At 32.9% G+C, this 16,837-nt stretch overlaps 1 protein-coding gene across 1 annotated transcript in view; it reads left to right on the forward strand.

Moving 5' to 3' along the window:
• The window catches only part of GPR180 (G protein-coupled receptor 180), a 38,183-nt gene extending 22,478 nt beyond the window's left edge, over positions 1 to 15,705 (forward strand). Inside the window, exons 4-9 of the mRNA XM_077158535.1 lie at positions 2,374 to 2,554; positions 2,696 to 2,745; positions 5,361 to 5,518; positions 8,522 to 8,713; positions 10,581 to 10,658; positions 11,617 to 15,705. Coding sequence (XP_077014650.1) covers positions 2,374 to 2,554; positions 2,696 to 2,745; positions 5,361 to 5,518; positions 8,522 to 8,713; positions 10,581 to 10,658; positions 11,617 to 11,775 — 818 coding nt within the window. The 3' untranslated portion in view covers positions 11,776 to 15,705. The remainder of the gene's footprint in view (positions 1 to 2,373; positions 2,555 to 2,695; positions 2,746 to 5,360; positions 5,519 to 8,521; positions 8,714 to 10,580; positions 10,659 to 11,616) is intronic.
• Positions 15,706 to 16,837: the final 1,132 nt, after the last annotated feature.

The following is a 16,837-nucleotide window of genomic DNA, read 5'->3' on the forward strand; positions in this document are numbered from 1 at the left end:
TTTGTGCCACTAAACATCTCTCCCTTTGGTCTCACACAGAAATTGAAGTTTTAAAATAAATGGTGTTTTTTTTTAATTTTTATTAATAAAACCAGTCAATGTACAATATGAACATTCTTTTTTTATTACATAGTTGTATATTCATCATCATGATTTCTTAGAACATGTGCATCAATTCAGAAAAAAATAAAAAGAAAACAGAAAAAAAATTCATACACACCATACCCCTTACTCTTCCCTTTCATTGATTACTAGCATTTCAATCTACTAAATTTATTTTAATATTTGTTCCCCCTATTATTTATTTATTTTTAATCAGTATGTTTTACTCATCTGTCCATAAGGTAGATAAAAGAAGCATCAGACACAGGGTTTTCACAATCACACAGTCACATTGTGAAAGCTATATCATTATACAATCATCTTCAGGAAGCATGGTTACTGGAACACAGCCCTACATTTTCAGGCACTTCCCTCCAGCCTCTGTTACACCTTCACTAAAAAGGTGGTATCTATTTAATGCATAAGACTAACCTCCAAGATAATCTCTCAACTCTGTTTGGAATCTCTCAGCCATTGACACTTTATTTTGCCTCATTTCTCTTTTCCCCCTTTGAGTTGAGAAGGTTTTCTCAATCCCTTGGTGCTGAGTCCCTCATTCTAGGATTTCTGTCCCACGTTGCCGGAAGGGCCACACCCCTGGGAGTCATGTCCCACATAAAGAGGGGCAGGGCAGTGAGTTTGCTTGTCATGTTGGCTGTGAGAGAGAGACCACATCTGAGCAACAAAAGAGGTTCTCTTGGGGGTGACTCTTAGGCCTAATTCTAAGAAGGCTTAGCCTATCCTTTGCAGGGTTAAGTTTCATATGAATAAACCCCAAGATTGTGGGCTCAGCCTATTGCTTTGGTTGTCCCCACTGCTTGTGAGAATATCAAGAATTCTCCACTTGGGGAAGTTGAATTTTCCCTCTTTCTCACCATTCCCCCAAGGGGACTTTGCAAATACTTTTCTATTCACTGTTCAAATCCTTCTGAGATTTATCGAGGCATCACTCTGGACAAACCTACAAAATCTCATGCCCTACTCAAGGTTCCATGTATTTATGGTGTTCAGTTAAGCTGTCCACATAAGTTTTATTAGGAAATGCTCTAGTCAAAATACAAATTTTGTACCAAATAAATGTTTTTTGCTTTTGTCTCACACATAAGTTGAAGTTTTAAAATATTAATTACCATCTGTTTTCAACACCCTGCATTATTGACATTCCTTTGTTCTTCCTCATGAAAAACATTTTTAAATTTGTACAATGAATGGAATTTTTTTTACATGGGCAGGCACCGGAAATCGAACCCGGGTCCTTGGGCATGGCAGGCAAGCACTCTTACCTGCTGAGCCACCGTGGCCCACCCAGTGAATGGCATTTTTAATACAAAATTTTGTACATCTACTTTCTTCTCTGTTAAAAACCAGCTCCTTTTGCTCATTCGTAATTTCTGCTCACTCATAACTTCGGTTTCAGCATGGCCTAAGTTTGACTCCTCTGCCCTTTCAGCTTCAATTCCTGTTGCCTACTTCTTTTCCATGTTGTGTAGTTTGAATTCCAAAGAGACGATATTAGCCTAATTTAATGAGATACAAATCATGTTATTGGCCAATGACCAGTCTTTGGGTTAATAGTTCTTTGGTCAGATGCTATAGTTTCATTCAACTATAAAGTCGAGTAACATTATCTTCATAGGATTTTCTCTTTGGCAAGAGATGTAGGCAGTTTACCTCAGAGGGGACCTCTGGACATGAAACCTATTTTGAAACTTGGTCAAAATGGAAATTTAAGATAATGGGACATTGCAGAGCTGTGGTTCTTACATGGTAGCTGTTTCAGAATCACCTGAAGGGCTCCACTCCTAGAATTTCTGATTCATTTAAGCTGGGTGTGGCCTAAGAATTTGCATTTCTCACTGGTCACACTTTGAGAACCATTGTCAGGAGATGAAACTTGACTGACTAAATCTGTTTCTGATCTTCTTAAAAAGATCTATTTTGCAGGTAAAAAGTATATCTAACTGAATACCAAAATCATTGTTTTTACTTACTTTTTTGTTGTTAACTGTGATTTTTATGGTGAGTTACAGCCCTACAAATTAAATTTAACTAGTTTAGTTCAATCTGCTTTCTTATAGTTAAAATTTTATCCCAAAGTAGAGAATTATTTTAGTTTTATGATTTTCCATTTTTTCTTTTACATACATGAATGCTGTAATTCCAATTAAAAAACAATTTCTAGAAATATGTTGACAAGAAGATTTTTACAACAACCCAACACTGTAACTGGCTTTATTTTACTGAAGCAAACTCCCTTTCTTCTCTTCGCAGGGTTACATGAGTTCTTTTTCCTTCTAATCCTAGTGTACTTTGTGATTGCTTGCATTTATGCTCAATCATTGTGGCAGGCTATTAAGAAAGGAGGACCCATGCACATGATTTTAAAGGTTCTGACAACTGCATTGCTGTTACAAGCTGGTTCAGCTTTAGCTAATTACATTCATTTCTCCAGGTAACTCAAAACCGCTAAAACTGTGTTCATCGTTTCATCTATTTAATCCTAAGTAGTCCACCCAAATTATGCTTGTTTAGATTATGAACAATTTTTTCACCTTTGTAATTTACACTAATATTTTGTTCTATAATTCTTCAGTTATTCCAAAGATGGAATAGGGATACCTGTTATGCAAAGTTTGGCAGAATGTGAGTATCTTTCTGAACATTTTTTTAAATATAAACTTGCTGTCTGCTGCATGTTTGTTTTCCTTTTTTTTTAAGGTTGTTTTTGTTGTAATAAAGTTTTTCTATCCAAGCCTACAGGTGCTTAGAATTCAACCTGAATAAATACAGGGTTATACATTTAGTTTTCATATGTCCTACTTTCTTAATAACGGGTAGTGTTTGTACCTCTTCGTTGTTTTTATGCACATATTTATGTGCATTTTCTCATTTAATTCTAAATACAAGCTCAGTGAAGCAGGAATGCTTATCCCTATTTTGCAGATTTAAAAAATTCAATTCAGCAACATGAAGCAAATTTCCAAATGTTACTTAGCTATTGAGTAGTAGAGGCCAGGCTTAAAACTAAAGTTTCTGACCCAAAGCTGAAGTTTTTTCTCCTATATTATCCCTATTTTCTAATACGTTGACACTTTTTCTCTATTTCTGACCAAAGCCACAGAGTTTACACCTATAATTGAGACATGCTCACAACTTTGAAGTACTGCTTCAGTTAAACAGGGTAGGAAAAAAATATTTAAAGTTCCTGAAATCATGACTTTAAGGAGAACTTCAGAGGATCATCAGATATATACCCTTTTTAACCCTGGAAAATTTTAAGATTTGCTTTAAAAAAGCAAATTCTGACCATGAAACCATTTAGGGTTTTGTTTTCCTTACATTTCCTTATTTCTCATCTAGTGTCATCACTCTTAATAGAGTATCTTAAGGTAATCTCTTTTAATCACCTTAGGAACCACTTATTTTGACCTTGCTCCCTATTTTAAGATTCTAATACTTTAAGGACCTTTCATATTCCTTGTGAAGAGGAAATACGTTATTACCTCCTATGCATGAACAAAGGAGACTTATCCTTCTTGAGCATTATTTAGGTTCCTGGTTTCTCCTTCTCTTTTCTCTTTAATGACTTTTGAGTGTTTAATAGAATCATGGAATTTTAGAACGGGACAGAAACCTAGAATAATTTAGTTTATGAATATTAGATGAGGCAATTGAGTTCCACAGAGACAAGCAAACAGAAGCCAATTAATGACAAATTGTTACTCAAATCAAGGACTATTTAATTTTGGTGTGTCTGCTATATATAAAACAGTGTTTTAGCCTGTCTAGCATCCTCGATAAAGGTTGAAAAATAAAAGTTGGGGTAGAAAGCTGGAATAAAATCAGTGTTGCTTATTTTTAGTAGTTCTGACAGAGTTTTGATTAGTATGTAATTAAAATTTTTCAAGACAGAATGAGATTTTAGTGTGGTCTGTATTTTATGTGTAGTATTTTTCAATAATGGATAATCAGCGTTCTACCTATAGAAATAATTCATGTATGTGTTACTTAGTTATACAAATGAGCCAGAAAAATTTTTTTCCGGCTGTTTGTTTTTGCTAGTTAGCAAATTATGTAGAAATATCCCTTTGGATAACGTATTTATTAAGTAATTTAATGTATTTAAGTAGTTTAAGAATTTGTGAAATATTTAATAAAATTAATTGGCATTACAGTCATTTAAAATCTGTGCTAACTGTGCTTGACTACTCCTGTATTTTATATTATTAAAATGTAGTGACAGTTGATTATCAGAATTCACTATTACATATATATAAGCATAAATGTACAGTATCCACTTTTGATTTGGACAACAGAGCTGGAAATATCTATAAAAATATATCTGAAAAGATGTATCACTAACAGGTATTTATTTGGCTTGCAGATTTTAAATACAATTATTATACTTTAGTAACTAGTTTTATCTGTTTCTGCAACAGTGTCTTCATAAAAAGAAGCAAAAGTTGTAAACATTGAAGTAATGAATGGCAATTTGAAGAAAGGCTTATTTTGTTCAGTAATGATCATGTTTATTCCAAAATCCGAATCAAAATACACTGTGATGAGGAAGTGATAATCTTTTGTTTTGATCAATAAATATTAGCTTATAAAACAAATATGTAAGGAACTTGAAGTATTTATAGATTTCTGTTGTTTTCTTTTAGTGCTCAACTGGATTCAGGCAATTTTGTTACATCCTTTTTAAAAGTAGCAGTTTTCCCTGCAATGTAAGCGATGGCCACGTGGTGGCACATCAGACTAATGCATAGAGCATTTCATTTGTGTTCAGGATGTTATAGTGGCTATGCATTTTATTGTCATGCTATTTCTTAATAATATAATAGTTTTAGAAAATACTCATTCTTCACCTTATAGTTCAGCAATCAAAAAAATTTAACAACATGTGAAAAAACAAAAGGACTTGACCAGAAATTATACTTAAAATTTGTTTCTTTTAATAAGTATGGGTTATGGATATGATTGTATAGGAGGAAAAGCTAAGAAGAATGGGAGATACAAAGAGAATTATATATGAGTTATATGTTTTTAAAAATAGGGCTATTGCCTTTAACTATTTTTATAAATGTTTACAGATTTTCTGGTAAAATTGTAATTCATTAGAATTTTTGTATGCATCTCTTGCTTTTCTGTGAAAATACCTATGTTTTGTAGTTCAATAAAATGATGTTCTGAATGCAAAAAGGACCAAATTCTTTTTATTGTAGTAACGGTTCATTTTGGTTTTCATTTCTCATCAGTTTTTGACATCGCTTCCCAAATTCAGATGCTTTACCTACTTCTGAGTCTGTGCATGGGTTGGACAATAGTCAGAATGAAAAAAGCTCAGAGCAGACCTCTCCAGTGGGATTCTACTCCTGCATCCACTGGCATTGCTGTATTCATTGTCATAACACAGGTAAGTGTTGATACTAAATGATTTTGCTTTGCAGTATTCAGAAATGCAAATATCCCATTTTAAAATTGAAATCTGGGACTCATGAGGAATTTGTGTCATTTCAAAGTATGAATTTAAAGAAAAGTAGTTCAAATAATCTGTTAATCTACTGGGTGCTAGTATATGTAGACTGCAGAATTTAATTGTAATTTACCTGTAGTTGAGTTTTCTATTAGCTTATATAGAGCAGTACATACTATTTACAGTAGATTCTCATTTCCTACTTAATATCTTTCTTTGATATTTTCTAGCACATAATAAGTACTCAACATTGAATAAGTGAGTTGATGAATTTGAGAGTCATCTATTGGCAAGGATCTTTAGATCTACTTCTGCTACTATAAACATAAGAAGAATCCAAGTGAATATATAAGATTAATTGAAAAGTAAAATAGAGAATAAAAGAGTAGGATCTTATTTTTGAAAGCAGATATGAAAACAAATGTTTCTTTTTCCCTATAGCAGTAAAGGTGACATTACTATAGGGTATCCATATGCCTATGTAAAATGTATTTATAAATGTTAAGAAGAAAGAAACGTACAAACAAAAATTTATACTGACCAGCATTAGATATAGATGAAAATAAATATTTTGGCTCTATAAAATACATTATAATCTGTAAGTGTTAATGCATTAAATAAGTCATTAAATAAGGGTAGGCTCCATGCTGCATTCATCTTTATATCCCTATTATTTATTTAGTACAGTAGATGCTGAGTAAAGGAGGTATATTGAATTTACATGATTGATCTGAAAAAGAGACGATGTCATAGGTGGTGATGCTTAGGAAAGAAATAATGCCAGAAAGAGAGGACTAATGAGAGAGAACTGAATTAGAAGTGATTAAACTAAGGACAGATTCTACCAGCTTAATGTTTTTGATCCAGGAAATTAGAATGACCTTGTGGAGAGCAGCATTAACTTCAGGTTAGATTCTCATTTCTTATTTAATGGCTTTTTAAAAATTGAATTTTCATTATTTTGTTGTACTTTTAATTCATTCTCATAGACAAATGTGTACTGAGAATACATATTATGATACTTCCCTTGAGTTTATGTGAGCATTTATGAAGACTAGATCAGACATAGCTCTGATTTTCGACAACAAACCAGAGAAGGCAGACAAGCAGGCAACCAAAGACCTTATAAATATATAGATATATTATCCAGATAACATTAATCTATGTATGTCAAAATATGGGAGTTGGGATATGTAAAAATATGTCATTGGAAATAGTAGCTCTATAGTAGCATGTCTTTCTTGAAACATTATGTTTAGAAACTTTTTAGGATAAGCACTTAAATGGGTATTTGGTGGAGTAGAAGAATGACAGTTTCAGTAATAAAGATCAAATTTTGAGCCCAAGAAGGAAATTTTCATGTGTGTGGAATGACAAAGGAAGTAATGTGTAAAGAGGGTAGAAGGTATGAGAATTACGAAGGGAAGAAGTTGCTAGTAAAACTCCATTAAGCCTAAGAATAGGATTTGATGTTGAGTTTTGATCCAAATTCTTGGAAAACTACTGAAGACTCAATTTTGATGGCTGCAGACGTGTGATAGCAAAAACATTATAGTAATTTAATTGATTGATATTTAAAGATGGAGGGAAAGTAGACAGTGATTTCTACTGAATAGCAAGCAGCTTAATCAGGAACTTGCTGAGTTTTTTACTACTATAGTAACAATGTGGGGAAAAAAGCATCAATAAGGAAATGAGGGTGAATAACAGCGTCCCGGGTGTATATAGTGAATACTGAAATTTTTCTCTCTTTTACCCAGAACCCTGCCATAGAAGAAGAGTGAAGTCTGAAATCAACAATTTTGGCTTGTTTATTTCTAGATTAGAAAAGATGCTTAGAAAATTGAAAGTTATCCTGAGATAGTGGGCTTGAATGCAGAACAGTTTGATTCCTGCTGATGGTGTTGAAGTAAAAAGGGGATGGATTTAAAAGAAAGTTTATATTTATTCTCTTTTTTTTAATATACATTTTTATTGTAAACCTTAACAAACAAACATACAAACATTCTTGACATACATTCTATACATGGTATACAATTAGTGGCTCACAATATCATCACATAGTTGTGTATTCATCATTGTGATCATTTTTTTGAACATTTGTATCTGTCCAACCAAACCAATAAAAAATAAACAGGAAAGACTCGTACGTGCCATATCCCCTACCCCTCCATCTCACTGATCACTAGTATTTCAATCTACTCAATTTATTTTAACCTTTGTTCCCCCAATTATTTGTTTATTTTTATCCATATTTTTTACTCATTTGTCCATACCGTAGATAAAAGGAGCATCAGATACAAGGTTTTCACAATCCACACAGTCTCATTGTAAAACCTATATCATTATACATTCATCTTCAAGAAACATGGCTACTGGAACACTCAACAATTTCAGATATTTCCCTCTAGCCACTCTAATATGCCATAAACTAAAATGGGATGTCTGTATAATGCATAAGAATAACCTCCAGGAAAACCTCTCAACTCTGTTTGAAATCTCAGCCTCTGATACCTTATTTCATCTCATTTCTCTCTTCCCCCTTTTGGTCAAGAAAGTTTTCTCAATCCCTTGATACCAGGTCCCAGCTTATCCCAGGATTTCTGTCCCATGTTGCCAGGAAGGTTTACACCCTGGGAGTCATTTTACATTATTCTCTTAACATTTTCAGTTTTTATCCCTAGAGATATTTTATTTAAATCATGATAATAGCATTTTTTGATCTTTTGTGCATGTTGCTATTTGAAAATCCCTTTTTTCTGTTTTAGAATATTAGTAAGGAAGACTGCCCGTACTTTAGTAATTAACAACCTTTATAGTCTGATTACAATCTCTTTAGACATGTTTATTTTATGTTTAAGAGATCCTTACAGAGAGTTGAAAAGTATACTTGATCATAAGTAGATACGGTCTTTTTCCTCAATGTAATTTTGTGTTTTACAGAGTATTTTGCTACTTTGGGAACAGTTTGAAGATGCTGGTCACCACGGCTACTATTCACACCACAACTTAGCAGGGATCCTTCTAATTGTTTTGAGAATTTGCCTAGCATTATCATTAGGCTATGGACTCTACCAGATCATCACAATGGAACGAAGTACACTAAAAAGGGAGTTCTACATCACTTTTGCCAAAGTATGAATTTTGATAAAAAATGACTTCTGGTTGTCAGAGGCTTGTCAGCTTCTTTTGGGTTTCTTTTCGGGGGCTAACAAACAACCACCTAGTAACCTTTATTAAACTTTTATTATGTACTAGATGAACCCCTGTATATGCTTTAACTCATTTAATCTTCATAATCTATGAGGTGCAGGTATTCTTATCCCCATTTTACAGAACACAGGGAATAGTATTTTCCATGTGCTTTTTGACAGGTGAGTTTTTCTTGGAGCATAATTTCTCTATCATTTGTGATTTTCACACTTTTTAATATAGATTCAATTTTTTTTGTATCAGAATTTTTAAAAAATTTAAATCAGGATATGGCCTGTATTTCTCAAAAAACAGTTATTTGACTATGAAGAGCTGTTCATCAGCATAAGCTGATGGAGCCAGGAGGCTAAGTAAATATATGTTTTAAGCACTCCATCCATATGAGGTCATGTTCACTTTATTCTTCCTTTCTTTGTGCTTCTTAAACTAACAAAAATTAAAAGTAAATTTTATTTTTTAATACCTAGTCAGAAAGGTTCTGTATTCATTTAATTAAGTACAACATATCAGAAGATGATCAGGAGAGGGGTTGGGACTATTATAGTACAGAAGCCTCCCTCCCTAGAAGTTACGGTCTTCTGTCAGATTGATGGGATCTGTATTCGTTTGAGAGGATCCATATTCCTTCTAATCTCGGCAAGTCCAAACAGCATTCAGATAAACTGTTCGTTCAGCCCATCCCAGTCTGAAGTCTGTCCTGACCATTTCGGGGCAGCTGTATTAGGAGGGCCATATTCCTTCTTTATTCCAAGTGTTGCGCATTTCAGAGCTGCTGCCACCCCCCAGGGGACCAGCATTTGGCTTTTTAGTATCAAACAGGCAAGAAAATGCCATTCTGTTTTTAAATTTTTCATAGGGACGGAGTGCTTTATTATTTTAAAGTTAGTAGATAGTTGGTGTATTTAAATACAGAATTTCTTCCTTTGTTTCATATTTAAAATAGTGTCAGACTTCTTGAACTGAACAAAATTATTTTTATGTATTTTAATTTAAGTTTTTGAATATATTCAAACATCGAAAAGAATCCAGAGGGTAGCAAAAAATGTGCCCCACGTCTCACCTGTCTATAGTTATCATCACCTCCATGTAATTGCTATTATTTCCCAACTTATGCTTCTGGAGAATTTTCAATATATATGCCTACATTTTCCCTCCATTTTTATACAGATCACAGTATAATAAATAGATTTTTCAGCATCTTACTTTTTTTGTTTTCTGTATCTTCAGCCTACCAGACATCTCAGAAACTACTATTTATTAATTTATGATTTTGCTTCACATTTCATTCGGGAAAAAGAAAATGCATTCTATGTTTAAAAAAAAAAGAAAGAAAAATAATTGAAAAGTATAATGTAAAAAGTTTCCCGTTCTTATCTGCCCAGTTCTTCTACCTTCCTTTGTTCTATCCCTCAAACAGGTAGTATTATTATTTTATGTGTATTCTTACAGAATTTCTTTGTGTATCTGTATGTAAATAGGAATGTACATTCTTATTTTTTCCTTTTTTAATAGAAATATTACATATTGTACCCTTTCTCACTTATTTATTTATATGAATATATTCATAGTACATCAAAATACGTATATGCAACAGATTTACAAATTTTTAAAAACGTATTTAAAAACAAAGTATTAATATCATAGCAAGATTTTTTATTTCTACATGTTATTGTAACCTCTGTTCTAAAGGTCAATCAGAACCTCCTAAATAGTGATTTTTTTCATCAGGTACATTCTGAAAAAAAAATTAAAGGCACAGCTGTACTTATTTGTCTTATTCTTGTTTCAGGGCTGTATCTTGTGGTTTTTATGCCATCCAGGTCTTGCATGCATTTCTCTCGTTTTTAGTGATTACCAAAGAGATAAGGTAAGTAATATGTATTATTAAAATAATTCTGCGTTGGGAAATATTAAAGTAAGAAGGGCCTGTTTTTCCTCTCAGGAGTTTCTTGCATTCTTTAAAATAAAACTTTGAAACAAAATATTGAACCAAAAAGTATATAAATAAGAAGTTTAAGATAGAAAAGAAAAATTTTTAAATTAACATACAGGCAGAATGGTAGAAAATAGCTTTAGTTACTCTTATTTTAGCCTATCCTAGAATACAGTTTTAGAAATTAGAGAATCGTGATACATAATAAGAATAAATTTTAAAAATTCTTTGTAAGTAATTGTAAAAAATCAAGATAGATTTATAAAAATCAGACTAGTTACCTTAACAGACAACAGACTGGAGTACCATGCTTGAGTATACCATATTTTGATTGTATTGATACCTGGCTTCTTAGGTGAGTAACTCTGCCGTTTCAAAGTGGAGCTCTGTCAGGAGCCCTTTGCAAGCAATGCAGTATGTGCTTGAACGCACAAATGTTTTATGAACCTGAAGTATTTTACAAAGTGAATAGGTAGGAAGGCAGTCTATAAAAATAGAGAGGTGGTGTGAGTATTTTTGAAAGGGCTTTTAGAGTGCTCTTCAAAGTTTGAGTAGAGACATGCTTTATTCCTATTACTAATTTAACCAGGAAGCTGATTTTTCTTATTACTCATTGAAACTCCTTTCTGTGATATGTGCATTCTTAGGAGAGAATAGTCTAGCAAATTACTCTTCTGTGTCTTTACTTTGCTGCCTGTAAACTAACTTAAAGAAATTTTACCCTTTGAATGTTATCCATATTTTCCTTTTGAAAATTTATTTGATGAAATAAACCCCTGGTAAAGATGTGTGGAGTAGTATATTTATATAAAAAAGTATATATAGGTTTACAATAAATAAGATTTCTGTCTTTCTGCATGCAGTAAAAGCATTCTATTTCTTTTCTTTTCAGGTTATTACGATAGGTGTTGTCCTTTGCCAGTCTGTTTCCATGGTTATTCTCTACAGACTCTTTCTATCCCACAGTCTATACTGGGAAGTTTCTTCACTTTCCTCAGTAACACTACCACTGACCATATCATCTGGACATAAGAGTCGGCCTCATTTCTGATACTTGATTTTGTGTAAAGGAAAAGTGAATTAATATATAAAGTGCAATAAGATCCAAATATAGACTTTTTTTCATATATTTGTGTGAAAAATTGAACAGAGAAAGAAGAGCGTGTTTTTTTATAACTGCATTTAAGCAGTACCAAAACTGAAGAAAGATAATAAATGAAATGTTTTGAAATATACTTAAACAATAAACTTTCAAGAAAGATTATTGTTACAAAGTGATTTATGGAAATTAAGGTGAAAAGGAATTATATGATATTTCGAGTATATACCTCTTATAATGCCTCATCTTATATCAATATAGCTAACTCAGGTTTAGTAGTCTGATAAAAAGTAGTCAGTTAAATGATTACTTGGTTATACTTATCTAAACTATGAAATCAGTGTTAATATACTGATTAAAAGCTGCTTTTTTATGCTTAAGGAAAATGCATTTCATAATGGAGTTTAAAAGAATTAAAAAATGAAATTACTTCAGGAAATGAATGTAAAATGTCCACAGTTAAATGAGTATGCTATTGTTTATTTGTGGGTGGAGTTAGTTTCCAAATTTTTCTTACCACTTTTTACTCTAGTTGAGGTTTTAGCTTTAGCAAAGCGTTTCTGACAACAGTTTATGGAAAAAATAAAACAGACACATTATAGGGGTTGTAGGGATGAAAAGTTTTGAAATGTAAGCACTTAAATGAAAGAACAGGAAGGTATGCATGTTTAAAAAGGAAGGAAAAAAGTACTGTGTGGTATGGTACTAAAATTTTAATCCTGATATAATTCATTTCTATTACATTGAATCCCCAATCATAATTAAGCCATATACACAGATTAAATTAATAGAAGCATTTCACATAAATGTTGGTTTCAGTCGTCAACTACCCATGAATTCCTGCCCAAGGATACTTAATCAGGATTAAATTTTCTATGAATAATTGAAAAACAAAATACTCACTGGATTTGTTATAATCCTTGTTGGCACTGGATTCTAAGCAGTTGCCATCTTGAATCCTTAGTAATGAAGCCATATTTTTTTGTGTGATGTTCCAGTATTGGGTGTGCTAGCTAAAAAATTACTCTATTTAAAGTGCCTATTCAAAGAACTGCTAAATGATTGTTGATACCTGCTGTATAAAACGAGTATTCCCATTAATAGGCAGTGATTGAAAATTATTGTTTTTGTTCATCAAGTTCACAGATTTTTATTTTACTTGTAACTTACTTAAAAATATATATTTTTATCTGCTTCCAAAAGTGTTGCATTTTTAAGCAAGAAATGTTGCAGTGGTCTGATAATTGAACTTTTAAATTAAATAGTTAAAAAATGTGCAATTAAGAAATATCTGTGACTTTATTTTTCCTTTATACCAGTCTCATTTGAAATGAATAGTATTCTGCCTCATTTTAAAAATATCTGTGACTAGCAAAGTAACAGTTCAACTTGCTCATTAAATCATCTTTCAAACAATTTTTTGTAAGTTATTTAGTAAATGAGAGCTACAGGTTGAAGGTAGAAAATCTGAGGTATGTTTTAAGTTTACAAGATCTGCTGAATGATCATAAGCTTTTTCTTATATTAAATTTCACTAATAACCCCGGTTATTATCTGTTGTGTTCAACTGAGGTGCAGTTAATTAAGCTAAAAAAAAAAGTGAAGCCTATTTATAAATTTAGGGAACTTGGCGACATTACAGAGTGGAATGATCTTTGTGTTGTCTTACATAAAGAATATAGTAATTCTGTAATCAACATATTTGAAATATATTATTATACTAGCATTTATGAAACTTTTAAGTTTTTTTTTTACTTTAATCATTTTTTAATTTATGGTTGAATTTGCCAGTAATTTATTTGTTATTCAAGAGCCATTGTTAAATGAAGAAGAATAGTCGTTAATAAATGCATAAAACTGTCTTTGATTTATAACCAGAGGTCGAATTTTATAGTTCATAAGTTGCGACACAGCATCCCTTTTCCTCTTTCTGAATGTTTACATGAAGATTAATCGCTGCAGATTACAGAACAGTAAGTGTATACTGTAACTTTAAAGATCAGAAACTTTTCTACTTTTATTCTCTTTCAGAAAATGCCTTTCTGAGCAGTTTTTAAATATTTTTTCAAGAAGATCTGTCTAGAACTCTTTTTTTTTCCAGAAGCATTTCTTTTCCTCATTTAGGAAAGCATGAAGATGTTTGGCTTTTGTTGCATGTATAATAATATTGGCTCCTGTGTGAGTGCCAACTATGCATCAGGCACTTGACACTCATTATCACGAAGCCCTACAACAGTAACTTGAAGCCCCCATTTAACTGAGTCGTAAGAGAGAATAAATGATTCCTCTAAGGTCACCCAATTACTATTTACTTTTTCTACTTTACCCCCTGGATTTAATGAGCACCAATTATGTGGTGTTCATAATTCATTTTAGCTCTTGATTTTAACATTAAACTTGGAATTGTGCTGAAATCATGAATGAGCTTGAAGATGTATAGGATCTCAGCACAGGTCAATATTTAAACCTTGACTTTCAGCCAGATAGTACTCTGAATAGAAGAGCTTGTTTTAGGGAAATTTGTCATGATCTCCAGGAAGATAAGCCAAATCTGATGAAAATAGAAGACAGACAAGTCTAAGGTCAACTGTAAAGTAATGAGACTAGATCCTACCCATCAACATGAACATTTACTCTTTCAGTGTGCTTCTCTCGGGAGACTGTGGACATGCTGTGTTGATGCTGTCAGCCTAAAAACTTTTGGAAATCTGGAATTATTTGTGAAACATTCTCTTGAATTGTTTATGTTGTCAAATCTGTACTTTTTCTGAGAATTTATGATCATTAGGAATAGGCCAGTCAATTTGAAACCCTGATACAAGACTGGTTTCCTTACAAAAAGAAAACAGACACAGAGAGGAGAATGGAACATGAAGACATAGGTTGGAGTAAATAGTCTACAAGTTAAGAATTGCTATCAACCACTAGAAGTTAGGAGAGAGGCATGCGACAGATTCTTCTTCAAAGCCCTCAGAGGGTACCAACCTGGCAATCACCTTGAGTTTGAACTTATGGCTTCCAAAACTGAGAGAATAAACTTTGCTTTAAGCTACCCAGTTTGTGTTATTTTGTTACAGCAGCTCTAGGAAATTAACAAAGGATCCTAGCTAACTTTTTTTTCCATACAGTTATCCACTAACTGTAAGCACTTAATATCCAGTCCATCTTTTTTTCACTGATTTGTTGCTGATCTATTTCTGGACTTTTAAGGACGTTTCACTGAACTGTCAATTCATGGTCTAGTACTATACTGTTTTAATTATTGTAGTTTTAGAATATACTTTTTTATCTGGAGGGGCTAATTTCATGTTAGAATTTCAGAACTTATGGAAGTTTTCTGACTTTTCTTAACTTTTTTCTTTTTACATGAACTTTAGATCAATTTTTGATTTCAACAGGACACACAAATTCTGTTGAGTGTTTTTAGTGGAATGAATTTAAATTTCTCTATCAGTTTAGTGAGATTTGACTTCTTTATTATGTCAGTGTTAAATCCATATACGGTGGCTTCACCCTATTGACTTCTCAGCCAAGCATATCATCAACTGTCTGGACCATGGTTGTTTCCATTCTGACCCAAGAAACTGGTATGAATACTATTCTATTTCTTTAATATGCATGTGTGTCCATAGGTAAGTAATCTTTAAAGTCTTCTTCATATGTATTTTGTACATTTCTTGATACCACTGTATTAATATTTTCTTTCATTGCATCTTGCCTATGACTGGTTGTTCTTTTACACACAAAGACTGTTGATTTCTTTATTGTAATTTTTATCCCAATTTGCCTAACTGAATTCTCCTAACAGTTGTAATAACATTCCAGTTGCTTCTCTTGTATTTTCTAGTCAAATGAAAATATCATCTGCAAATAATAATCATTTTTGTCTTCTTTCCATTTGATGCCTCTTACATTTATCCCTTATTTTTAATACTTCTAAACTGAGGGAACAAACAGAAAACAAATAATAACTTGATAGACCTAGATCAATAATTAGCTTGAATGTTCTTAATATAACTATTAAAAGATTGTCAGAATGGATTTTCTAAAATGATCCAACTGTATGCTATCTATAAGAAATTCACTTCAAATATAATGATATAGGTAAGTCAAAAGTAAAATGATGGGAAAGATATGCCAGGCAATTAATAATCAGACAAAAACTGAAGTGGCTATATTAATATCAACATCTACCTCAGAAGCTTATGTAGATAGAGAAGCTTACCCTTCCTGTAGGTATGCCTAAGAGTCACCTCTGGAGGACCTCTTGTTGCTCAGATGTGACCTCTCTAAACCCAACTCTGCAAGTGAAACCACTGCCCTCCCCCCCTACGTGGGACATGACATCCATGGGAGATAACCCCCAGGGATGAGTCTGACCCTGGTGCCATGGGATCAACAATACCATCCTGACCAAAAGGGGGAAAAGAAGTGGAACAAATAAGGTATCAGTGACTGAGAGAGTTCAAATATAGTCAAGAGGCTACTCTGGAGGTCACTCTTATGCAAGCTTCGGTTAGACATTGCTAGCTATCATGGCTTGCCAAACCCCAACCAAAACCATTCCAGCTGATCCTAAAGAACATCTAGGGCATTATATAAGATTCTACAGAGGTCCCACATGCACTAGGGTAACTCCAGAAACCTACGACTGCCATATGGGTCCCTGGACAAAATAAGTCCTGAAACCTAGATTGGCCAGTCTCTAGAACATCAGCTAGACCTATCTCCCTACCCCATGTTATAGACAGCCCCTTCCAACATGTAAAAAGTTGGAATGGGCATAGCCCAAATACTCCTAATGAGTGGGAGAAAGATCAAAGGTGATGGTGGAGTCATACAGAAAAGGTTTAACAAATGAGTATGATTGCTGGATCATTAAATTGATATTTCTTTTAGTCTCCAGTATCTTAGAGCAGCTAGAAGTAAAAACCTAAAGTTGTGGAATTGTAACCCATACCAAACTCTGAAATCTGTTCTACAACTAATGTGGAGATGTGCTTTGAAATTTATA

This window comes from Tamandua tetradactyla, chromosome 4, assembly GCF_023851605.1.
Source record: "Tamandua tetradactyla isolate mTamTet1 chromosome 4, mTamTet1.pri, whole genome shotgun sequence".
NCBI classification, from domain to species: domain Eukaryota; kingdom Metazoa; phylum Chordata; class Mammalia; order Pilosa; family Myrmecophagidae; genus Tamandua; species Tamandua tetradactyla.